General features: G+C 32.1%; 1 protein-coding gene across 11 annotated transcripts in view; it reads right to left on the reverse strand.

The window, feature by feature from the left end:
- LOC106064649 (unconventional myosin-IXAa-like) overlaps positions 1 to 26,562 on the reverse strand; it is a 95,581-nt gene that overhangs the window by 13,081 nt on the left and 55,938 nt on the right. For 5 of the 11 annotated variants that reach the window (XM_056035265.1, XM_056035251.1, XM_056035276.1 and 2 more), the window contains exons 16-37: positions 26,307 to 26,382; positions 24,172 to 24,348; positions 22,759 to 22,798; positions 21,631 to 21,741; positions 21,445 to 21,525; positions 21,219 to 21,329; positions 20,675 to 20,797; positions 20,031 to 20,180; positions 19,188 to 19,375; positions 18,651 to 18,830; positions 17,057 to 17,212; positions 16,478 to 16,645; positions 15,869 to 15,908; positions 14,354 to 14,455; positions 10,890 to 11,118; positions 7,758 to 7,838; positions 6,821 to 6,901; positions 6,204 to 6,421; positions 4,770 to 4,886; positions 3,996 to 4,232; positions 1,526 to 1,631; positions 603 to 676 (exon numbers count right to left, since the gene is read on the reverse strand). In XM_056035265.1, the coding sequence (XP_055891240.1) occupies positions 603 to 676; positions 1,526 to 1,631; positions 3,996 to 4,232; positions 4,770 to 4,886; positions 6,204 to 6,421; positions 6,821 to 6,901; positions 7,758 to 7,838; positions 10,890 to 11,118; positions 14,354 to 14,455; positions 15,869 to 15,908; positions 16,478 to 16,645; positions 17,057 to 17,212; positions 18,651 to 18,830; positions 19,188 to 19,375; positions 20,031 to 20,180; positions 20,675 to 20,797; positions 21,219 to 21,329; positions 21,445 to 21,525; positions 21,631 to 21,741; positions 22,759 to 22,798; positions 24,172 to 24,348; positions 26,307 to 26,382 (2,846 nt within the window). Of the gene's footprint in view, positions 1 to 602; positions 677 to 1,525; positions 1,632 to 3,995; positions 4,233 to 4,769; positions 4,887 to 6,203; positions 6,422 to 6,820; positions 6,902 to 7,757; positions 7,839 to 10,556; positions 10,596 to 10,889; positions 11,119 to 14,353; positions 14,456 to 15,868; positions 15,909 to 16,477; positions 16,646 to 17,056; positions 17,213 to 18,650; positions 18,831 to 19,187; positions 19,376 to 20,030; positions 20,181 to 20,674; positions 20,798 to 21,218; positions 21,330 to 21,444; positions 21,526 to 21,630; positions 21,742 to 22,758; positions 22,799 to 24,171; positions 24,349 to 25,464; positions 25,510 to 26,306; positions 26,383 to 26,562 lie in introns of all 11 variants that reach the window. The other 6 variants (XM_056035283.1, XM_056035272.1, XM_056035303.1 and 3 more) reach the window with 6 other exon arrangements.

A 26,562-nucleotide genomic window follows, 5' to 3' on the forward strand; every position in this document is an offset into this window, starting at 1 on the left:
TGAATACAAAATAAAATCAGCGTTACATTAAATCACTGATGAGCTAATTGCTTTGTGAGAGTGTTGTCACAGTGCTGAAGCCAAAAAGCTGCTAATCTGGAAAAGTGGAGGGGTTTGGCTACGAGAACTTTCACTTCACCCTGATGACGAAAGTCAAGGGACAGATATGATGAGATGATGAGTAGATCCTCAAAGAATGTGGTGGCAGAGGGTTAAAGTAATATGCTGATACATCGGTCATGAGTTAAAATTTGTTTTTTTTTAGGCAACCCTGAGTGCACTCATCTAACTGTTGAGTAGAAAGATGGGTCTCTGGTGGAGTTAACAGAACACCAGCACTAGGAGAATGTAAAAACATCTAGGTCAAGAAACTCATTTGAATTCCTGTTGACTTAGAAGTGCACAAGAAAGCTTAAGCTTTGTTGAGAGATAAAATATAGGAGCTAAATTTAGGTTTTGATGTCTTGGATTATGTTACCAGCTATACCTAGAAGGACAGAGCTATTGAAAATAAAAGGTGATTGGACCATAGTGCACTGAGCATGCCATGAAAGATGCGCTGTATAAAAGTCATTTTAAATTCTAGCATGCAAATGGGCTACCTTATTATCTGCCACACCTTTACAGGCTGCACCCATCTTACTGCAACACTTCTTGTGGATGGCTTGTTTACATTCTGCAAGATGCAATCAACAAAAAACTGTTTACAAAAGTTTCAAGAGAATAAATCTAGATCTACTTTATTTACTTTTTAACATAAATCATTTCATGCTAAAAAGGTTTCTGCTCAAAATAATTTTTCAACAGCAATCTCTTGCTACTTTGTGGTTCACCTTTTTGTGGATTGGCTATTGAAAGATGAATAGCCAAAAAATTTAATTAAATTCATTAAAATTTCATAAAATTCTCCTTTTATCTATTTTTTTGATATTATTAGCCTGTTGTCAACAAAGAAGAGTGCACAAATCTTTATGATTGTGTTAAAATCATTTTCCTCTTATTTTAAAAGCATTTATTCTATGTTATTAATTTGCATAACGTAGAAAAAAGTGTTTGTTTTTTTTAATTAGTGTACTGTAAAGTATTTATTATACTGTTTAAAAATTATCATTTAAATGTATTTCTGAAATACAGTACATGTAAAGTCCACATCTGAGTGAAATTTACTTATGTTAAATCACAACTTAGGAACTACTCAAGAAACTGGTAGGTTATCATATGTAGTTCTAGGTGAAAGTTCTTACACAATAACTGTTTAATGCAAAGTGTGGGTTATAAACAGTGCAGGAAGGGTTTTAAAAGTTGTAATATTTGTTACTTGTCTATTCGAGGAAATTTTTTTCGAGGGTGGTCTTGGAACACATCCCCCACGAAAAATGCGGGATTCCTGTACTGTGATTCAATATTTTTAAAAAATGAATCCTGTACTGTGCTGCAATATTTTTAAAAAATTATTCCTGTACTATGCTTCAATATTTAAAAAAAAATGAAAAACGTAAAACTGAATGTGGGACAAGAACTTTACTTTGACAAACATATCCTTTCTCCATGATTCTCTTCTGGGAACTGCAAACTTCACAGTAGGTTGCTATGTTGAAATCTACCTGCATATATCTGTGGCCATTATGCTCCTAGAGATAGAAAAGAACACAGATAATTAACATATACTTTCAAATGACAAAAATGCATAGTAATGAAAAATTAGCAAAAAAAAAATATTTTAGTAAAACAAATATCTAATATAATTTTCACAAAGAAAAACAAACATATTTCACTATCTTAGGACTAACATATATAGATATCTAGGTTCTTAAGGGAAGTGCGGTGGATTAGTGGTAAAGTGATTGGTTTCCAAACCAGAGGGTTCCAGGTTTGAATCCTGGTTACAGGGTTCCCCCACCATTCTGAGATTAAGATTTCAGGAGATTTCCAGGAGTTTTCCAGGAGAAAATATTCGATTTCAGGAGCGGAAAAACACTAACTATATCTATATTTAGTAATAAATATAAAGAATTACTATATACATGTATATATATATAGTATAATTTTTTTTTTCCTTTTCAAATTAGCAAATTCAAAAGTAACTGATTAAAGAGTAAAAAAGTACTTGTAAACCAATTAGCCTATTTGCACTACTCTCTCTATATATATATTGCTTGTATTAGTCAACATTAGGAATTAATTAAAATCTCTAAAATTAAACAAATTCCAATATATAACACATTATCAATATCAGTTTCCTATTTCAGTCGAAATCTCTTGCATTGATTGTTTTTATTAACAATAGCTGTCTTTAAATCTATAAAATCTAGCTCTGAATCATAAAGCTAGAAGTGAATTTAATAGTAGTAAAACCATGAATAGTTTAATTTTATATAGCAGCTTAAATACTATATAGACCATATTACACTATACTCTAAGCCCCATCTACTTCACAAGCTAGATTTATAAAACTAAAACTAAGAGAGAGATTCCAGAATCTAAGTAGATCTCTATTAGATCTAGAATTCTAGAAATATATAATCTATTATCTATACCAATTATCATATATTTATACTCTAAGTCTAAGTCTAAGGCCTCCCTAAAAAGTAAAGTAAAAGTAGAATAGTAGGCCCTATATTCAGTATATTGGCTATAACTATTATATTATTATATACTGTCTGTAACTATATCACTTTCTATATCACTATATGATATATCTGTCTCTATCTAGATTGACTAGATATATCTATCTCTATCTGCTATCTAGATCTGACTAGAGATCTACTAGTAACTAGTACTACTACTAGATCTAGAAGATAACTAGCTCTAGATCTATCATCTAGATTGTCTAGATGGTACTGATCATACTAATCATAGTATATGATAGTAGATCTAGTAGACTAGATATAGAATAGATCTACATAATATTATAATATACGTAGATCTAGATCTAGTCATTTCTAGTAGATCTAGAATTCTAGATCATCATCATCTTGATCATCTACTACGTACTAGATCTACTACTACTTACTACAGTACTACTACTAGTCTAGGCCAGGCATCATCTTCTATCATCATGTCATGTCAGTCATGATCATGGCCCAGGCAGCAGGCTAGATCTAATCATCTATTATCTAGATTTACGCCATTTACGGTCTAGTCTTAATTTTAATATCAAGTCTTTCTAGATTTAGATCTAGATAAAATAGACCTAGCATTTTCATTCTAATTCTAGATCTATCAAATCTATGAAGATCTAGATTTGTTTAAAAAAAAAATCACTTTTAAGATCGAGATAGACTTAGAATACCGGTACTTAGATCTATGTTTATATATATGCCAGTGCCTATTAAAGTAAACAAAGTATTAGAACTTCCGTTTTAGGCTTGAATTCGCCATACTATTACATTTTTATTAAATGAAAGCCGACAATGCCGTTTTTTTTTTTCGTAATCGCCCGTAGGATCGGCGATTTTCATATTGAATGACACCCAAAAAGACAATTTTGTCTATTTTTCAGGAGATTCTTATGACTTTTCAGGAGATTTTTAATAATTTCAGGAGATTTCCAGGACTTTTTCATATATTTTGCAATTTCAGGAGATTTCCAGGAGCTCCTGAAAAATCAGGAGGCCGCGGGAACCCTGTGGTTAAGACTGGGCTTTTTTATTTCGGAATCTTTAGGGGACCTCTGCGTCCACCCAGCTCTAATTGGTACCTGACATTAGTTGGGAAAAGTAAAAGCAGTTTGTCATTGTGCGGGTCACATGACACACTTGTTAACCATGTACCACAGAAATAGATGACCTTTACATCATCTGCCCTATAGAGTGCATTTTGATAGTTTTTATGAGTTTCAGCTGAAATGGAACATTGAATAGGATTGAATGAACTGGTCTTCTTAATGCTTAGCCTCAGAGGAAACTCAAAACAAAAAAACTAACATAACAAAGTGTAAACTTTGCAAGATATTCATGATTGAAAATGCAATACAGAAAATAAAAGCATCTTACCACAATCTCTTCATTTTTCTTTTTGTCTTTTTTCACAACTTTTTTCTGATTACGATTTCCATCTTTTTTATTCTCACGTAGCCTCGACTCCTCCTGCTTCCGGAACTCATCCAGAAACCCACGAAATGCATTCACTGACATGACTATCGGAGCATCTGTCATTTTCTTCATTTCAGCTGTAAGAACTTGACGGAACTGATTAAACAATTCTTTGTACTGTACTTTTGGATTGGCTTTCTGTGGATTCAAGTCAAAGTCTTACTGAAATGTACTTTATCTTACTGAAATATACTTTATCTTACTGAAATATACTTTATCTTATTGAAATATATTTTATCTTATTGAAATATACTTTATCTTACTGAAATATACTTTATCTATTTAAGATGAAGAATTTTCTATTCCACCTTTTGGACACCTGACTGTAGCTGGCTGGTACTATGTTTAACCTTTTACAGCAGCTACAACATAGATCCTATTTTTTTGTGTTTAGCTTTAAAGTGAGGAGCATTGAAGTTTCCCTTTGTTCTACAGCTAAACTTAGAAAGTACATGTGGAATCATATAAAGTTTTTCTGGCTAACAATTAACAGGTGTATCACAGTCAGGCATAGCAAGATTTAAACCACAAGCATCTAATATACTGCTAATATTTAGCTATGATGTTTCATTGAAAAACATACAACCCAAGTAAAATGTCATCTAAATTAATAGGATTAAAAATAATGCTAAAAGACACCAAGCCAAAAGTAAAAAAAAACAAAAAACAACTTACTGTGACTTCAACAGCAATCAAAGTCTTGAGATCTTTTCTGAACTTCTCTAGAGCTCCTTTGAAGATCCTATCAAATATTGTGTCTCTCCTGTTTGAATCATCATACAGTTCTCTGATCTGTAATCAATTACAATCTTGTACTATTTACACTGAAATGGTGGGTTATCTAGCACTTTGAGCTTTGAATGTTTAAAAGACCAATGACAAACAGCTATTGGAATTCATTCACTGATAATGACTACCCCATATGTTTTCAAGCATAAGTTAGGAATCTATCCAAACAAATGGAAGTTAGTGGAAAAGTTATATACTAAAATTAAGTATCCTTGTAATAAAAAATAACTCTTTACTTGCATACAGCGCTTGTCAGTAAGGGGTAATCTAGGATAATAATTTAACACTGATAGTTTTAAAAATATTATCAAATTTTCTTATCAATATTTTTTAAACAATGAAATTTATTACTGGTTAATCGCTCAGATTCTATATGAAAATCTTTGGTTTAATTCTGGTTGAAATTTTTTTCAATTCATAATTTTAGAGCATATCTGGGTTGACAAAGCTCTCTACTAAGTACCTGACATTATTTGGGAAAATAAAGATGTTACCTAACATTGTGTGTGTTTATAATAAATGTGTGACACTAGTCAAGAGTTAATAAGGAATTTATCCAGGGCAGTGACTTTCAGCAGCACTCAGGTGGAAACAGCCATTAGGAGACAATTAGGCCAATATGGAAGCCCACTGGGGTGCCTTCTTCTTCTAGCCAGCTTTATTGCTGCTGAGCAGACTGTGCCAAGGAAAAAAAGTGTGCTGTTTTCTTCAGTTGTTCAGCACTGCCGTACAGGGTGTTGGTTATGTTGGGCTGTAGTGGAAGTAGGGTCTGCCTAAGGTGGATTAGGGAGGGGTATTCAAAAAAGATATGGTTTACAGTTTCAAGGGGGTGGGCGCAGTGTCTGCAAAGGGGGAGTTTTGTGGAGTTTATTTTGTTCAGGTGGTAATTTAATATTGGAAAATTGTAGATTGTTCTTTGCGGGGGAGGAAGTTAATACTGTCCAGTTTGTTAGGGCTGGGGTGCCTAATGACCCACTTCATTGCACTGGTGAGGATGGAAAAAAGACTTAACAAACTTGTCACTATCTACACACAGTTCCTCAAGGGTCTGTTTTTTATGGCGGACACCTGCATTTCTGGTGCGGTACAAAGTAGGAATATGGGGAGAGTTTCCCCAGTGTGCACAACCTTTGGACTCACTTCTAATCAGAGCATTTTGGGATATGAGCCCTCGGTACTAGGGATGTAATAATTTACAACAGCTTGGATCTTTCAGACAGGAGGCAAGCTTCTATAAGGAGTTCCAAGAGACTCAACTCTTAGGACAATTACAAAGAAGAAGGAGGAATATATTTTTGTTGACCTCAAGAAATGACTAACCTTTTGGCCAATGAATTGGTCTAATTTCCTCAACTCGTCTACATCGGAGATGACCATGTTGTCAGCATACTGCCACTCATTAATTCTGATGTTGCTGCGAGATCTAGCTGGGGATGAGGATGTCACCTTATTTTGATTTTGCTTTTTATTTCTCCTAAAGCGAGATGGCTCCTCTGGTTCTTTGTTCTGTGGTGAAGCTGGCAGAACACTGATCCCAACTATGAAAGCATTCAAAAGACATTTAGAATTATTGACCTTTCCATGATTAAGACTAAAACAAATATATACTAAAGCAACAGTGATATATTTTCTTTTTATGTATGCGTTTTGACTGAAACAGGGCAAAAAGTGAAGTACTGTGAACGAGGATATTATTGACATTATTATTCATTGAACAGAATTAAAAATTCTTATAATCTACGACTTGTAGTTTTTTGTCTTTTCTGCTCGTAACAATACTGTTGCAGTATACTCACCAAGTCAAAGAAGCTGCTTGTCTAGTGAACTTAAAGAATACTCCAGTCAGTTCTTTGCATACCTTAAGGTTGAAAGCAGCTATCCTACAATGCAAGTTATAAAAAAAATGCTAGACTTGATAAGAATGTTTTGAAACTTACTGGACTCCACAGAGTATCGAGATAAGGATGAGACACTGTCTTCAGATTCTTCCTCACTGTCTTCTTTTTTCTTCTTAGTGCCTGTGAAGACATGAACACTATCTACTTATCTATACCAATGCTAAAAAGTCTGCACTGAACTATGTAGTTGTAACTAATCAATTGCAGAGCTATCAAAAAATGAAATAGAAAATCAAGATCATTTAACTAGATTTTAAAAACAATTTACAATGACATTTTGAAAGAGAGAAAATGAAACAGAATTTCCTTTATTCGATTCTCTGACATTATTCAAATAATAATCAAGAAATCAAGTTCAGCCAAAAAAAAACAACAAAGAAAAAGTGTTTGGGCTAATAATTAGTAAGGTGTCAGATAAAACAAATTGAAGTGGAAAAGAAAACACATGCACTTAGGAAATATTATTTTAAAAAAAATATTTTTTTTTTAATATCAAAATATCTGAGCATATTATTTTGGGTATAATTATAACACTTTGGTGCAGAATTCACTACCATACAAAAGTTTTATTAAATCAAGTGTTTTAACATAACAAACAAAATATGTGCTTAAGATTACTGTCTTTACATGAAATAAATACACATAACAAAATTGATCCCAAGAAAACCAAAAAAAAAATGCATTGCATATAAAGAGACAAACGTGCTTAAAAGAAATTGTTTTAATAAAATAAGCTTCTCATTTCTGGTGTTCAGACAAGACAAGAAACAAACAAAGAAAAGCACCATGCTCTTCATGACAACTTTTTTTTTGTTGGTCAATACTTTGTGTCAGATAATCAAAGAATGAAATAAAAATGCATGCGTTAGTAGAGTCTGTCATGAATGTGAAGGCATGCTGACTCGAGTGATAGCATTCTGTCTGTGTTACAGCTGCAGCATGAAAAGAGAATTAAGTGGGTCAGTTCTCTACTCACTCTTATGTCTAAAAAACTTAAACGTTTTTCCTGGACTTGAAGGAATGCATGAGTGTGGGAGAGTGTGGTGACCTTTAAACTCTAAATAATTGAGAGAAGAGTTTTGTTTACTTCATTTGAAAGTCGTGAATGTAGGTGTTTACAAATTGGAGTGTAATAGGCTTAGAGCTCAAGCCAAACAAAGTTGTTAATGTAATCCTTGTTGCTATTCTCTGGTCAACTGAGAGTACTATAAATAAAATTTTTGTGGACATAAAGAGAGACAATCACACTTAATATATTTATGTTTCTGAAACATTCTGTTGAAATGTATAGATGTCTCCCAATTTGTGTGTACATGTAAAGTAACAAAAGTAAATGTGCTTATTTCCTGAGTCAAAAATGTTGAACTATTTGAGTAAGACCCTTTTTTTTTTAATGACAGCCAAAACTTTTTTGATCTTTTTCAAACTTATAGCATAAAAGGCACTAGCACAATTTGCCATGTTAAACTCAACCAGTAAAAGAGTGATTCCCCTTTATAAATGATACAGAGACATTTATCCAGGGTTAGTAGTACTTTTCCATGACAAAATTTTAGGAGGTTTTGGGAGGTTTTTAAGGATGAAATATAAATATATATACCGGTATATGTATATATATATATTATATGTGTGTGTGTGTCCCTTCCGTTTGTGTGATACATTGTAAAACATACACAAAACTATACATTTATCAAATTAATTATTGTTACTTGATTTTGGAAATAATAAATATCTTGCCAACATCTCACTCAGAACAGAAACAATGTCATCAGCTGTGGCATGTCCACAGCAAATGTCATGAAAGTTATCTTTTAATCAAGTAACAACTGTCATCCCAAAACCTTAAAAAAACTTTTTTTTTCAAAGATTTATACATTACAAATGGTTGCTATTCCTTTTTTTAAAATAAGAAACATTCTTAGAGATGCCTTCATAATGTGTATTCTCTGTGGTGGAAAGGTACATTTTAGTTCCTATGTGTATCTTATAGGCCTAGATAGGCCTACTAGAGTCATGATGGGCATTTGAGGTAATGTTTTATTCTTTTATTAACAGAACTTAAATCCTCCTCATAAACAGAGCCTGTTATATATAGGCTTATTTATATGCTTAATTGACATTTGCTTACTAAATAATGGCTCTTGGAATTGGAGGGGGGGGGGGGGGGGGGGGGGGGTATTAGACTATTAGACATTTTTTAGGATTTTAGGAGCACTACGAACCCTATTTATCACAGATTTCAACAAAAAGACACCAAAATGAGAACAAATATCTTAATCGAAAAAGTTATAAAGCTTTTAAAACTTGAGATTTCCCTTAACTCTTAAAAACCATCATTTTTTCTCATATTTCCAAATTATTATTTTTTTCACACAATTTTTATCGCATATGACTATTAATAAATGTCATACTGTTTTTTTCTGTTTGTTAAAATATAGACTTATTATACAATTTTGTTGGTACTTGAATCTTCTACAAGATAATTTATACTTCAGTATTATAAATAGTCTTGAAATAGTAATGATATTTGATTTCTTTTGAAAATTTACTCACATAAGACAAAAAGAATATCCCAACAGTCCTAATTCATTATTATTGTACAAAACAATTAAACTATATCCAAGTATCTATAGAAAAAAAACATAAAACTGTCAAACTTGATCGAAATTTAGACTTTTAGTGATCCTTTTAGGCTTTCTACTAAGGCCTGGCTGGGGTGATGCCCATTTGGTTAACTAGATTTAAGGATGTCTAAATGTAGATTTATTTCAAAATCAGACTCGCTTGAAAATGAAGGCTGGAAATTGCTTTCAGAGCTTCAAGGACAACTTTCTAAGTCAATAATGTTACTATTATTCATATCTAAAGATATGTATAGCCTGATCAGCAGTAAAACAGCAAGGAGGCCTAGAGCCAGACGAAGAACAAGAAGGATTGTCAGCAAACAAATGAAAAAGTCACTTGTCACTTAGGCTAAAAAATAATTTATAAAAATAAAAACATCTAAGATCCACAAGGTTTCAGAAACAAAAAAACTTTTAAAATGGTCACTCTAGCATTCCCATAAACCCTTCAAGTGATTAAAACGTGGATTAAAAAAGAGAAAGAAGTACACAAGGTTAAGTTCATCAGACGCTGGTAGTGTCATTTCAGCATCCCAGCTTGAGGGACTGGATGCTGACAGCATCAATGTGATCTTCAAGTGTTAAAACAAGTGATCTAACATTTTTTAATTCCACAAACAGCCTGAAAGCTTTAAAAAAAAAAAAATGCAATTTGTGACAAGTAAAAACAATCAAGGGGGAGAATGTCATTAACATTTTACACGATCTCAAAATGATACACAATTGTTTGATCATTAATCAAGAAACAATTAAGTGGTTCCAAACACAAAGAACATTTCAAAGTCTATGTGATTAGAAGAGTGCAGCTAAACAATGCTGTTTAGATTGAATGGAATGTATTAGCTTAGTAAAGTATCCCAGAGTTCAACATGGCCACTAGACAAATTGTGTTTAGTCTACCAACAAAACTATGCAATCATTTTCTATCATTTTATTTCAAATGTTTTCTTGGCAGTGAATGGTGACATCAAGCCATTCCAGAGAATATACTTCTACAGCTAAGACAATAAACAACCTTTCTTAATGGGTATTAATTTGAACTCAAAACAAAACAAAAATTATCAAACAAAAGAAACTGTTAAAATGAATTGGAAAAACAAAGAAACACAAATGGATTCTGTAACAGGCAAAGACATAAAGATTTGACTAACAATCAAGGTGGCTCCATAATTCCCAGTGAGTCTGGCTATCTGAAAACCATTGATATGAAGAGACATGAAAAGACCTCAATGTAACAGGAAACATTTTATTTTAGTCTGAACAACATTTTTTTTATTATTAATACTTATTTTTTTTAAGTGTTATTTTTATGATTCTCAAAAACAATTGTATGTTTTAACCTGAGCTTAACAAAAAGTTTTGAGAAAGTGTATTTTAGTATAAAATAAAAATAATAAAAAACCCAGAAAGTGCATGGTTTAGTCACATGACATAGAACAAGACTACAACAATAAACTCAAAGCCTATCCTAAAATGACCTTCACCTCCCATCCAATTCTTCCAATGTTTTTTGGCTTTGTGTAGAGGGCTAAGATGACTAGAGGCTTGCTGGTCCTGTAGCTGCTCCAATTCATTTCTTTTCTTATTCTGTGCCAAGGAATTCTCTATGTCCCTGATGTTGATATCATTGTAGGCAGTTGTCCTCTCTGGGATGTGAATGGGAGGAGGCCGGTTGCTGGTGTCCATTGGTTCTGGTGTAGCATTTGTAAGTTCCTAAGAAACAAAATGCAGAAATAATATTTTCTCTCTAGAATAATAAATGTTTTCACAGTTAATCATTAAAAGGTCAAACATTAAATTAAATTGCACAATTAATCATTAAATGGTCAATTCATTAAATTGCAAAATTAATCATTAAAAGGTCAATACATTAAATTGCACAAATAATCATTAAAACTGTCAATACATTAAATTGCACAATTAATCATTAAAACAGTCAATACATTAAATTGCACTAAACAAATGAGATGAAATAATGTTTAAGCAACTTTTGTAACCTTCACTTTAATCTATTAACTCTGAAAAACTGATTTACTTTCAATTGAAGAACGTCTTTATGTTTTATTGAAACTGCATATGCTAATTTATATAAACTGTCAGCTTTATGTAATGAGTGTGAATTATTGAATGAAATGATCTAATTCACTAATTTACATAAAACAACATGCAAGCAAAAACAACTTTTTTTTCAATATGTAAAATCATTGTTAAAACCAAAACCATCATGTAGATATTCGTACCATTATTAAATAGCATTACACAAGAATATCAAACCAATCAATCATGTGATATAAAAACAAATAGGAGAATAACTTTTTTTAATGAAATAGTATTTTCACAATCCATCATTTTGTCCATTTATTGTATCCATTTATTCTAAAGCCAAATTGTTACCACTAATTTATTTCTAATTCCTATTCTAACAATGCTATTTTATTTGAAAAGCTATGAAAAATGCTTTTATGTTCAATTATACAAAATGTCCATATTTTTAATGTTGAGCATGCATCAAATTACTTTCATTAAAACAAAATATAAACAGGGATGAAACATATTGAGGCCTATAGATATTTAGCAGCAAAATGTGCCATATATGTCAGTGCACTGCAGGATTGAGATCAATAGGAAAGACAATTGCACCTGAAGAAGATCAAAAGTCATTATGTTACTTTTGTGCATCTGTCAATCTACTTTGGCAAGACCCTGGGACCTGAATGGACAAGTTGTTGCAATGTATACTTTCATTGTGTCATCAGTGTAATTAAATGAAATGTTGTTCTGTCAAGGTGACCCAAACAGTTTGGATCAGACATGAAATGGTACATCCTGGAAAGCATAAAATGATTCTCTTCAATCTCATCAATCCTTGATATTGTTGGTTGATACCCAATAACTATTATTTGAGGAAAAAATTCTGATTTTACTGTGGCTTACTAATGCCATTGAAAGTAACCAGCAGTTTTTTTTTAAACTTTCATATACAAAAAGCTTATCGTATCTGGCTCAGAACAAAACAAGAAAAATAGTAACTATTTTTAATAAAACTGGATGAGTAAATTTCTTTTTCTGCCAAAATTGTATGTATAAAGCCTTCTTATTTTCCAAGCTTATTTGCAATGAGTGAAAGGTTATTGAAACTAGACATAGTGTTATATTTTTTAAAACCTTTTCTTTATTATGTTCATTTAAAAAATTATTTTTATATGTTAATTATTTTTTTGTTACATTCAACCTTTTTGACTAGACGTTAAACCAGAAATAGTAAAGGATAGAATAAAGACATTTTTGTTTTAATCTTGGCAAACAAATCACTAATGCATGCACAAATTAATCAGCTAATCCAGTCATTAGTATTAGGGGAGATCATTCTAAGCGTTACACATCAACAACAATTAAAGCAGAAGATATATATTTTTTTAAAGTTCAATTTAATGCCTATATTTTAGAGACATGTCATAAAAAAGAATGCATAAGAATTCCATTTACTTTTGTGAATATCTTAAATGAAACCAAATCTGAAATTTTTTTGACTGATAAGAAAAGGGGGAAAAAAAGTGCATAATAAAACACAAAGCCTCCAACATTTATTTAACAAAAACGTATACCTTATAATGTACAGGGCCGGTCCTACAGATTGCGGGGCCCTATGCGAAACGGATTGCTTGGGCCTATCATGCGTTGTGATAAGGATAATAAGTGAAAATTAATATTTTGTTTTAGAAAATAAATTCCTCATTGCATTTTATTCATACTTTACAAAGCACAAAATCACTGTCAAATTAGCTTTACGAGCCATTTACAGTAGATAGTAGTTTTTCAGCAAAAAGCTGATAAACATTCAGAACTGCCTTTTAGATTTACTATCGACTAGTAAAGTATCGCTTTTGATTTTTTTAAGAGGTCGAGATAGATTTAGATCTATATTTGTATGCCAGTGACTATTAAAGTAATTTTTCCATATTGAATGACACCCAGAAATGACGACTGTATCTGTTTATAAGGAGATTTGCATCAGTTTTCAAAAGATTTTAATAATTTCAGGAGATTTTCATGACTTTCTCATATGTTTTACAATTGCAGGAGAATTGCAGAAACCTTTTGATAATAAATTAAAATGGTTTACTTTAATAATTTACACATAGAATTCGCGCGGGCCTATGAAAGTGCGGGGCCCACTGCAGCCGCATAGGTTGCAGTGGCCTAAGACCGGCCCTGATAATGTATAATATTGCTATAGCTTATAGATACCCCCCTGTTAAAGAATGTGTTAATGTATTATATTTCCATGACGTTTTGTTTTCACTTTGTATCAGTGATAGGATTTCCTACCATAATCTTGATATTTCAAAACATACTAAACTAACTGCTTCTTATAAGTTAACAGCTTCTTAAAAGTTAACAGCTTCTAAAAAGTTAACAGCTTCTTATAAGTTAACAGCTTCTTATAAGGTCTCTCTTATCTTATTTGTTGGTATCAGGAGGATGGGTGCAGGAAGGTAAGAGAAGTTTTGAATGAAATGTAAACAGATATGCTTGCAATAGAACAGTATAATCCACTAACTATGTGAGAAATTAGTTCATGTTAGAATGAGTTACATTTGAACATGTATTTAGTTTAGCTTAAGTGCTAATTAATGGAAAAGATAGCATTAGTATTACTGAAAATGTTCATATTAATGATTGTAAATTGTGATCATTCAAAATGTTTAAAACATATCAGAATGTGAGTGTAACATAGAAACCTATTTAGCAAATAATACAATCACATACAACTTTATAAGGTTGCAATCAAAAGAAACTAATTGAAAAAAAAAAAAAAAAGAAAGAATTAAAATGTAAAGTTACAGAAGGGATGTAAAAAAAAAAGTGTTTATGCACTAGCACATCGCAGCACACCACAAGTGGTCTACGGGAGAGTTGCCAGATAAGTAACACATGGGGACCTCACCCTGTCTGAAAATGATTCCTGCCTGGCCAAAGGAGCTGTTGCTTTCTGCCTTACAGTAGGATGTAAACTTCGGGGTAAGACAAAGGTTTTTCTTCCATCCACCTGTGACGGCAGTAACTCCATCAAAAGTCATAGAATTTACAAACAAATGCTTTTCATGACTTAACTTTATGTTCACTTGAAGTTTTCAGGGCAGCAAAGAAAATGTACTTAAGAAAATATGGTCTAAATAAAGCTTTTATTATAATTTTCTTTTCAAATGGAGAGACATTCACTCAAACTAGCATTTAGAAATCACACAATTTTTGTAAAATTCATTTTGAGCGATTGAGTGCAATACATTTAATCACAGAGGTCATGGCCAATGACTGCTGAAATGAAAGTGTCAAGTTGAACTCGTAAAAACAAAGATTGTTGAATACCCCGGAGCTTAGGCCGCTCGTATGGGTGACTGACTTTGGAAAATTTAAATTGGTCAGTCAGTGTTGACCACAGACACAAGTAAACCTTACAATCTCTTGCACTTTCAATCACTTTGTCTCAATTGGGAACTTTAAAGGTTTCTATCTAGCCACTAAAGTAACTCCATCTAGTTTGAAACTACAAAGTTTTCCTGTGTATAAAATAAGTGAATATATTATACTTCTGTAGCTTAAAGCTGCAAAGTACAATACAATTTGAGAGAGAAATAGTTGTCAATGATTTTCAACAGGTCAATACTATTAGATCTGGTCTGAAGCAAGCATTTCTTCTCTTCAAATATTTTGAAGCAATGAAAATAAAGATGATGAGAGTGATATGCAAGAACAAAAAAAAAAGCAATAAAATCAAATCATCATGATGTGAGATGAAAGATAATATCAAAGTAGGAAAGTCATGCTACAGTTCAGCTGACATGTCATGCTATAGTTCAGATGACATGTCATGCTATAGTTTAGTTGACATGTCATGCTATAGTTCAGCTGACATGTCTTGCTAAAGTTCAGCTGACATGTCTTGCTAAAGTTCAGCTGACATGTCATGCTATAGCTCAGTTGACATGTCATGCTATAGTTCAGTTGACATGTCATGCTATAGTTCAGCTGACATGTCATGCTATTGTTCAGTTGACATGTCATGCTATAGCTCAGCTGACATGGTTTGTAAAAAGCTTTACAAATGCATTTCAAATCTCAGTAATATACCTTTTTATTTGAATGAATACATTTGATACCACTTTAAAGTACTGTCTGGTAATTACAAAAGCCTAACCTGTGACTGTGGATGTGTATCTAGGATTGGGCTGTTTACTCACATAAGAAGTTGCAAAATGAAATGAGTATCTCTCAAGACATAAAATACCACAGTTACCAAAACAGATTTCTAAACATTTGTGTTATTTTTCTACTATTTTGTAACCATCCACAATGTTACCCTAATAAGTTTATAATCCTCACACAAATCCAGGTTAAGGCTTGCTTTAGTTTTAGAGATATAAAATAATATCACAATAAATAAAATGGGTTCATTACTCACAATTTCTGAAGTCTGAGAAGGTTTGTATCTATCTAAGACCCTAAAATCAAATCATAAATACAACTATCAATAAATACAATACTATCAAAGAACTACAAATAAACAAAAATGTTTGGCACACTTCAAAACAACAGGAATGTGAAGATGTTAAGGCAGATGAGGAATATGGAAAGGTGTGTAGTATTAAGAACGAGGGTCTGTTCAATAGGGAATGTGATGTTAATGAAGAGATGTATGGTTCAGGGTAAAATAGGAAGGGAGGGGGGTGATAGGTGTCATGCTAAACTCTAAAATCTAAACTCTTTTCAAATTTATTCAGAAAAACCAGCACATTGAATATTGTTTAATTTTCTGTAAATTTTGGAAAGATTATTCTTGATACTCGGTAGTTGGTTTATAGCTACAAACAGCTAGTACAACTAAACCGATGTAGGCGTATTTAATTCTTAAAGCTGAACTTGAAATAAAAATAACCAAGCTTCTTTTAAAACAAACCTGAATAGAACTATTATTTAAAATTACAATAACAATCGTGTCGATTTTATAAGCATCATAGAACTTCCATGTATAAACTGAGATTGCTTAACAAAAACAGTTTCTGATAATCACCTGGATGTTTGTGCTCGACCTCTCGACCTTTCCTGACTAGTTCTGATGGGGGTAGTTTTACTTAAGTCTCTTCTTTGACTTTGTGGCGTAGTTGGAGGGGTGTCTAAAATAGGTCTGGACAAAACTTCCGATGATTCAGTTTCTGAATCTTCAATGATGCCACTACTCCTATTCACAAAACAAAAATATTTTTAGGGAAGCATTCAAAGATTCAATCATGTTTGCATAGAAGTTTAAACTGGACAAAAGAAGATTATTATTCAATATAATAATGTAGTTGTTATGCACATTGGAGATATCGATTATTTATTTAACTATTGCTTTTTTCTGGCTGTTTAAGGAAACCTGTTCTTTACTCAAATGGTATTTAAAAAGAAAGTTTTTAGATGCATTTGTCCAAGCAAATGAAACAAAAAATATCTTTTTATCCTTGTGCCTAAATACATAAGAAGATATTTGTTTGGATTGTAAATGTATAAGATGCGAATGATAACAGTGCATAACTTTCTTTAGCTGATATAAACATCTACATTAGACGTTAGCACACTGATAAATAATAGTGATTAAAATAAAGCTTACTCATCAGAATCTCTTCTGGGCAGTCGAACATCCTCCTCTAGCTCTTCAGTACTTGGTGCCTTCATCAACACCCCTTCATCACTGGCTGTAGACTGCAGCTCCTCCTTTTTCCTCCTGTCTAGCTGTAGTCTCTCCTCATAACTTTGATTCTCTTCCCTACAAGGTGATATCTTCCAATTAGTAACAGATAATAAGTAATGAACTGGTGTATGAGTAATTGTTCCATTTATTGTCAAGCTTAACCTTAACTCTTTTTTATCCAAATGTTACCAATGATCAACACAAATTAGAGACCACAAATTATAGAGTCATGTAAAAAATAATCATGAGATATCAAGTTATAAGCCTCTCCTCTTCTGACTAAACCTCACAAACCTCCCCCTTTTTAGACACTAATTTACCTTATACTATTAACTAAAAGAGATTGGCTAGAGGATACTAGGACTGCACTGCAAGTCGCCAACTAAAGAGTTTCAATACTTTTGTGCATTTAATTATTCTTTACATTTGTGTGGGATAATGGTTTTTTAAACCATTGTCAATCAGTAATTGATAAATATTTTAATATGTATTTATTTACCAAATCAATTATAATAGCTGCAACAATTGGTGCAGATAAACTCATGCATTATAAGCTTTTGAAAACAACTAGGACATGAAATGCTTCAGTGGAACATGTAAAAGGTATATTTCAAATAGTACAACACAATAATTCTAATCTATTGTTACACTTTTACAAATAACACTACAAATAATTCCAAAAAACCATGACAAGCTGAACTCCTAACTGCCAATGTATAACAAAATTGGTTCCTGTTGACTAGGGAAAAACCTAAATGTGCAGATATTCAGAAGACTTGTTATTTCTAAGTACTTCTAAAAAAGATAACAATTTTCTAGGAATGCTATGCATAAATAAAAAAAGAAAAATCACATAAAAGCAATGTTTTCTTGTTTGAAAATAAAGGACATACTAATCAAAAAAGCATCAAACTAAACATGCTAAAAGAACAAAAATTGTGTACAAATAAAAAATTAATAAAGCTTTGTATCAAATTGGTGACTAACAATCAGCACAATCTTGAATGACTAACAACCAAAGTAACTTGCTAGGGGTTGTGTCCACTCTAGTGCAACTGGATGACCAAAAAGAATGAGCATAACCTTTGTGTTAAAGTAAGAATTAGTGTGGTCAAAAAAGCTTTTTTTTTAAAAAAAAACGAACTTTTAAACTGGAAGAGGAGAAATTTGTAAAAAAGTGTTTTGTTATACATTTATTTCTTTACGCTAATCTCAATCAGTATCAGTATTAATATCTTCTGACTTTATCAAAAAAATGATTAACTAATGGCCCTTTATGTGAAACAAAGAAAATGAGGTATGTAAATGATGTATGTTTATTATTATCTTCTGACCATCAATTAAAGCATGAGTCTAGCATATAAGCTTTCTAACACAGTGTTCTAAATCAAGATCCTTTTCAACTAAAGTGTCTAGATAGGCTATGCTATAGATACATTTGACAACACTGTCTTGTTTCACCACTTAAAGCCAGCCATACATTTACATGCAGTATAGGGTTTGAACAAATTACTTAGCCAACTTTTCTTCATAGTCTTTAGCAAGTAATTCCTGTGCCTGACGTTCTATTTTCTCATATTCTTCTTCTAACCTTCGTTTGTCTTCTTCTTTCTGACGCTTCTCTGATTCCAAACGTTCTTTTTCTGCATCTTGAAGCAGTTTCTTACGTTTCTCTTCTTTCAATGTCAAAAATCTAGAAATAGAAAAATACTTTTGTGTTGTTTTCTTTTTCATTTAAGAAAATGTAGATCTAGAAATTTGTTTTATGCTTAATTCACTTAGAAAATGATATTTATTGCAATAGCCAAAAATTTAAAAAAATTAGACCACTAGTTCCTAATTCAAATATTTCCCATTAAACAAGCCCTTAACTAAGAATTAAAATGTTTTTATTACAAAGTTGAGACAAATGATATATCTATTTTTATTCATTTTCTCTGACACTTGAATAAAAGAATGAATCTAATCATTCCTTAGCACACAAATGTATTAATGAAATGCAAAAAAACAGGCAATCCTAACTGAAACAGGAGAGAAAGTTATGATCTACCTTTTCCTCATGAGGACAGTCCTGATGTAAGCCTGTAAGAATACAACAGCATTGCGGGTGGAAACAAATTGTTTCCATGCCAGGTATCTCCTGAAGTTTGTTTGTATGACAATGGCTGCCTCAGTGTGGAGCTGATACAGCTGATACTGCTGGAAGTCTCTCTGAGCTAGGAACCTTCGGATATGTTTCTAGAGAAAGACAAGCAACAAAACACTTTGAGATCACAAGAAATCAATAAAAATTTATTGAGGACAGTGTCTTGTATTTGCTTAAGTCAATGGTTATCAAAATATAAAATAACTACATCAACCCATCTGACTGATCCTTAATGTCAAGATCAAGGATATGATGAATAAAATTCAATGGAGTTAATTTTTATTACTTAAGTCTTTTAATTTGATACCCTACATTTGATTAGGAAATACATAATCCCCATAAAAAGGTGAGTTGTCCAGTGGGTACAAAATCAAAAGATTTGGACATGGAGGAACTCCTAAGCCTTGGCTGGCTACATTATAGGAGAAGGAAAACTCCTTTGGACACATCAGCTGCATTGAGAGGATCTGCAATAAGAGCGACATTGTTCAGCCCCTAGCCCAGGTCTTCATCTCATATCTATGAGATTGATCAATAGTCGCTTTGTGGCTGAAGGAGGCTGTGGTATAAACTATAGAAAATAAAATTAAAATATACTCTGCTTGCTCCTTTCCAAAGTCTGTTTGGCATAAATTGTCAATTTCTAATGCTCTGAAATCAATGCAATGTAAGACTTGCACAAACCATAGATCAATGTCAGAGTCTAAGAATATGTACACAAGTCTAAAACAAAAGTCAAGTCCTCACCTGCATGAGTATAGTTGATTCTCTGATACGCAAGAAGTACCGCCTCTCCAAACAAGCCTTAACCCATTTTTGTATTGTGATCACTCTTTTCATGATGGCTGAGTGCAAGGCTTCATCAAGCTTAAGTTTCTCTGTTTCTCTTAAGAAAATCTGAGAAACACAAAATTATAGAACATGCACAAACCTAGGCCTTGATAGCTTCGAGGCATGATGACACATAATTTTGAAAAAAAATTAAATCAAAAGGTTTAGCATCTCTAGGGATCACTTAAAAGAACCATACTAAAAATAGAGATGTTAGCAAACAAATCCAAAAAGTAACTTACGCCACAAGAGGAATTGGTGACCATTGTTAAAAATATAAAAACAATTTGACAAGATCCACAGAACTTATGAAGACCTTCCTACATGGAAACTTAACAGATGAATATAAAAAGAGAAGCTTCAACAAGAAACAATGGAAAGACAAGGTCAAGGAATGGACAGTACTTACACTAGACCTCTGGGATGGCAGTAACAGTGAAGAAGGAAAGAGGTTTTCAATTTTGGTCACTTAACAGACTTAAGACAGTAGAAAGTAATTCTCTTAAAAAGCTTATTGTCAAATATTTCATTCATTTATTAAAAATAAAATACAAAGCTACCTTATTGATGCCAATTTGATAGTTTTCAGGTTGAAGGCCTTTGGCAGTCAGAAAGTTGGAAATGTCATTCTTAGTAAATTCAGTTTGAACAGGTAACAATATTTTATACATCAGGGTAAATTCCTACAAAAGAAAAAAACAAACAATATATCAGAAATAGCACTAAGAAATTTGTAAAATTTTTCTAACATAGCTAAAAGAAAACTGAAATTCATTAACATAACACATTAAAAGCTATAACCCCATAATATTATGATGTCTCTTCTGAGCATGCTTTATAAATGTAAAACTTTCTGACTAAAAATATGTTAAATAATTCAAATGTTTCTCTAAAACCTGATTAAAGCACAACTAAGATTGGCCTCCACAATTTCACTTCTTGAAAGTAAAAAGACAATGTGAACAACCTGAAGTCAAGAGTTTTCATCAGTCAGTGAGCTAAGCATAACACACACCTTCATATCCAGAAAAAGAAACAGTAGTAATAGACTTTATAATTCCCTAAGATCATCTCATTCAAAAGCGTGAAGTAATATATGTCTACCTTCAACAATATCCTATAGTTGTATCCAGACTGACGTATTTTGACTGTGGCCAACATTCCCGTGTAACGTAACTGTCTCATAACAAGCTCTTCATCAAAAACACAAGGAGCCTGCAGGGAGTACGATGAAATGCCTTTTTTTTAAATCTAATATTATGGGGGGAATAAAGTGAACAAAAAAGTATAAAAACTTCATTATTATAACAGAGACTTGTTGAGTGATTACCTTGTCTTTATTTGATTTGATACATCTAATAAAATATGGATTGGCTTGGTTCAGTGTCATCATTAAACAATTGAGAGACCACTGAAAGAAAGATATTTGACTTGATATTATCTATTATACTTAACAGCAACACACACATTATTTAATTGTTTGTTGTTCAACGTGGTAGACAATCTGAAAGCTAACCTGAAACTGAGCCCCAACAGTAGGAGGCTGTTTTTTACTCCCAGTGCCCCTAACACTTCCAGGCATGGTGCGACTGGCTATAGCCTTGAGTGCCTTTATGTCTCGAAAACTCTGGTGGAGAAACAGAAAAAAATGAGAAGATGAAGTGACACAAATTTGCATTGAAATACTGATGTTCAGAATGCTTGACCTATTAATTAAAATAGAGTGACTTTACAGTTTTTGCCATAAAGAAAAATAAAACAATTTTGAAAAAGATATAAAGGTACGGGTAAAGTAAAGTGGATCAAAGGTTACAAGTTGCCACCACAGTCATAGTGGATTGTAAGCAAAGCCAATACAGTTGACCCTTGATAGCCCGACAGTTACAGGATGGTGGTGGTTTCATTATTGAAAACATTGGAACTAAAGCTGTACCTCAAAGATTTAGCCGTAGGCTTATATGTCAAGTAAATTACAATCATGATGTACAGAAATAAGATAAACACTTAGACTTTTAATGGTATAAAATAAACACTATATGAACAAGAACAAATTAATGATCTAAAAAAAAAAACTTCATCTTGGGTATATTTGCTTCATAAGTGTTTTTCTCTTGGTTTGGTCTTCAATAAATGTTCTATTGACTCCCTATTCTTCATGATGTCAAAACAGTAGGTGGTCTCATGCCATAAATCAAAGAAATGGTAGTGGGTGTTTCACTGGGTCATACCTCTTAATAATTTCCCATTTTTCAAATAGAGATGTTTTATGCTTACCAGTTTTGCTTACCATCTTATAAACATAACAAAAACTTCACTAAATAATATGGCTAGTCAACTATCTAATAGTAATCACAGAAAGACAAATCAAGAGCATATCACCACTTAACAATAAGAAGAGGTGAGACATGAATGTCAAAACATACACGTGCAGCTGAAGCATTCATTTCACAGAGTCTGGTTTATGTCATAAATTGGATTAAAAGATGTTAGACTATCAAGGGTCAATAGAATGTAATTTGAATAAATAGATTGTGTATAAATGGATTTAAGGAATCTAGAAGTTCAAAGATAAAGTAAAGAAATCAAAGTTCTTAACATTAAATACAATGAGCCATGAATTATTCTAAAGACTCATTCTACTCACTAATGAAGGCCTCGGCTTGGGTCTGAAAGACTTGTTTTTCCTGTAATTATAATCAAGTTCACAATCATTTAAAAAGTTAATGAAAAACAATTATTAATTTTACGCTAACTTACATACAATAAAATTAAGGACAATTTTGGGGGGAAAAAAAGTGTAGAAATGTATGTATGTATGAATGTATGTATGTATGAGCTCAATAGATTTTTTTTTTTTATTTATGTGCCATATAGTGGCCACAGAAACAGATAATCTTTACATCATCTGCCCTATAGACTTCAGGGTCAGAAAGGGAACTTTTTTTTAAAAAGAATAGTGGTAATAAAAAGACTTTTTTATAAAAAGGAAAGGGGATAAAATATAAAAATTACATAAAATGAGAATATCAAACTCATAAGAAATAAGTTTAACTTGTAAAGGTTAACAGTAGTTGAGCACTGAATAACAAACCAATTCAACTATCAATTGAGTTAAGGTGAATCTAGAAGGAGGAACTAGAACAAGCTGCACTATGGGCTTCTAATGACACATACAGTTATCTTCACACTTAGAAACAATGCACAGAGAGAACATGCAATGCAAGTCAAAGGAAAGATACAACATCAATTCCATCAAGCAGCACTGTTAGAGTTTTGTCTTTTTAAATAGAAACAGAATTACATAAAATGAGATCTGAGTATGTAAGGCTTTGGTAAGTTTCAATGTAAATGTCCAAAAACAAACTGCTTTATAATAATTGTTAGGCATATCAAAGTGTACTGAAAACACATGGGAAGTGCCGAAAATCAACAAAAAGAATTGACTCAAAAAAAAAAAAGTAAATTCCTATATAAAAAACTCACAGATAATAAAATAGCGTGTAGCTTGGATTATTAACTAAATTTATCTTTTCAAAGCTTTTAAGTCCACAGCTCATATTAACTAATCTATTTTCCCATTGTTAAGTCCACAGCTCAGAACTACAAATAACTATCAGATAATATTTTCTAAAACAAATTTAAGTCAGCTTCCAATCTGGTATTTCACTGGGTATAGTATTTCTATATAATGAATTAGTATTTCTTTCAATCGGTTCAAATGGGCAAAAGATGACAAAGCTGCAAAGACCAGCCTAACATCTAAATGAATATTTCTGTTTCAAACTAAAATGGTGACATTATAAAATCCAGCCCTCTATAATTTTGTACAATTGTATCGAAATGACAAAGGAGGAGAAACCTGTCCAAACATTAGCCAAATCACTGATTCTACAACTTTATAGTAGGTCTATTCACTCATCATAAAAAAGGCATGTAAAGCTATCAAGTTCTAGCCCAATGTTTTATCTAATCGATCTGTAAAATGTTACATAGACCCACAAGCTTAGCTTTATAAAACATGTACATGAGTTATCATTTTAAAAAGGGGCTACATTACGTGAGCAGTCTTAGGGTCCTGCGCATAACTTTGACCTGGCTCTCTGAGCAGTTAGTTCCGTAGGAACTGTACAGCAGTATCTCGTCATTTACCTCCTCCTTGTGTAGCCTCTGCAGCAAGACAGCAGGGTCATGGCCCAAGTGGTGCTGCTGGAGGTGTGCACCCATAGCAGCAGAACTAAACAAGACAAGACAAGACCACACCACATTAACTCTGCCAGTAAGAATCAGTGGTAGAGTTTTATTGAACCTAAATTCTCAGAAATTTCTTTTGAAATGTCACCTGTGTGTAGGATTTTTATTATCAGGATTTTTATTATTATTATTTTTAAACACCTACGACATTGTTGTGTATTTTTTCTTTCTGTAATCAATGGTCATACACTAAATAATTTTTTATGTGGTGTGATGTTTTATCAAATGCAATGACCTTTAAAATGTCAAAACAAAATGCTTTACTCTTTAAAAAATAAAAAAGGGCTTTACATTAGATTATTCATTAAAAATTTTTAATTTGTCTTTAAAATGTACTAGTATTTTCTTTTTTAATTAAACAAATATTTAAAATAGAGTTGTTGTTTTTTTTTTTTGTTTTTTTTTTGGGGGGGGGGGGGGGGGGGGGGGAGTCAAAAATGTTTTCCATTTATAAAGTTAGGTTACAGTAAAAAGTTAATTTACTGGACAAGGAATGTGAATGGGCACGGTAGTCATTCAAATTTTTGTTTGTTTTCAACAAGGCTAATCTATGTTTATATTTGGTCAAGAAATGAAGAAAAAAGGGATAGAAATGTCTAGGATGTACATATCTAAAAGTGTTATTCCTATTTATGTTATACAATTACTGATATGAATGAAAATATATAAGTTTCAGATCAAAAGACATAGTTAAATTAAAAACAATATGATTTAGTACCAAACATTTCATAATCATTTACAAAACTCTAGCTGTATAAATATAATTAGTAAATGTGTTCTTCACAACACTAAATTTAGTGACCATACCAACATTATGCAGATAGATAGCTATATCAGTCGCATTGTTTCAATTAAAGCTGTTATTGTCTGAAAGTTTAAAATATTAGTCAGCCCATACACAACAAAACAATTTTTTTTTTAATTCAGCGCTAGTTATTTCAGCTAATGTCTGTATCTCTCAGAGAGATTGAGACTTACGCAATACATTTCTTAGCACACAAAACAAAAACAGCTCTAATAACCACACATACACACACACACACAGTCAATAAACAGGGTGGGAGGCAGAAACTAGGATCAGGCAACTCTGATCACTCACTGGATCCTGCGTAAAACTGCAGCAGTAGAAGCCACATGGTAAAATCTAAATATAAACAACAGGAGAGGATAAACAAAAAAGTCTATGACAAAAAAATATGATCAGACATTTAGGGGGCAAAAAGAAAAACAAGACTAATTTAAATATTACTTTTATTACATTGAGATCTCTAAAAAAAAAAAAAAAAAAAAAAAGTTTAAATAAAAACAAAATTTGAGTGAAATCTGAAGCTCCAAGTAAATTAATTGTTTCCAGCCACTTTTCTTTCATTTCAAAATGTCTACTATTAAATGGTTTTAAATGTCAAGTTCATCATCCTATGACTTTTTATCATTATGTAATGAAGTGTTTTAGCCATATATGTTAGATCCCTGACATTGACTAATATCTACAGAATTTAAAAAAAAAAAGGGCAACAGAAAACATTGTTCAAAGCAACTGAAGTGTGCTAGACAGGAATAGAGAAGGGTGAAGACTTCAAACAAGATGACGTAGTAGCTTTCAATAAGGGAGAACATTCCAATATATCAAACATTGCAACAAAAAGTTATCACTAAACTGACACATTTGATATAGGCAAAATGAAAACATAGTAGGAGAAAGTGATTCTTAAAAATTGAACATGAAAAATAAGAAAAGACTCTTAAAGGCAAATTCACATTCAATTAAAGACAGGCAAAAAAAAAATAATACAAGAAATAACACTTAAAGAGAATTTGACATTGACTTTTAGACAGGCAAAACAACATGACCAAAATATGTACACGCTCCTTTGAAATGAATGACTTAGTCTCTATTGTATGAAGTGAAATACATGCAACACTTTAGAACCACCTACTTACTTGAGCAAATTATCATTCAAGACATCTTGCAGTGTTGGGTCTGAGGCTCTTTTCTGTCGCCTGCGACTTTCTTTTCCTACAACCAAAACTACACTTTGTGATATTCTAGTTAATACAATACAAAATTAAAACAACTATCTACATTTTTTTTACAAACAGGCATCATTAACCTTTAAATGATAATAATATTGATTTGGTTAAGATACAAACCCTTTTTCTTTTTAAATGATAACCATATAAACAATATTTGAGAATT

This window comes from Biomphalaria glabrata, chromosome 1 (genome assembly GCF_947242115.1).
Source record: "Biomphalaria glabrata chromosome 1, xgBioGlab47.1, whole genome shotgun sequence".
Taxonomy (NCBI): Eukaryota; Metazoa; Mollusca; class Gastropoda; family Planorbidae; genus Biomphalaria; species Biomphalaria glabrata.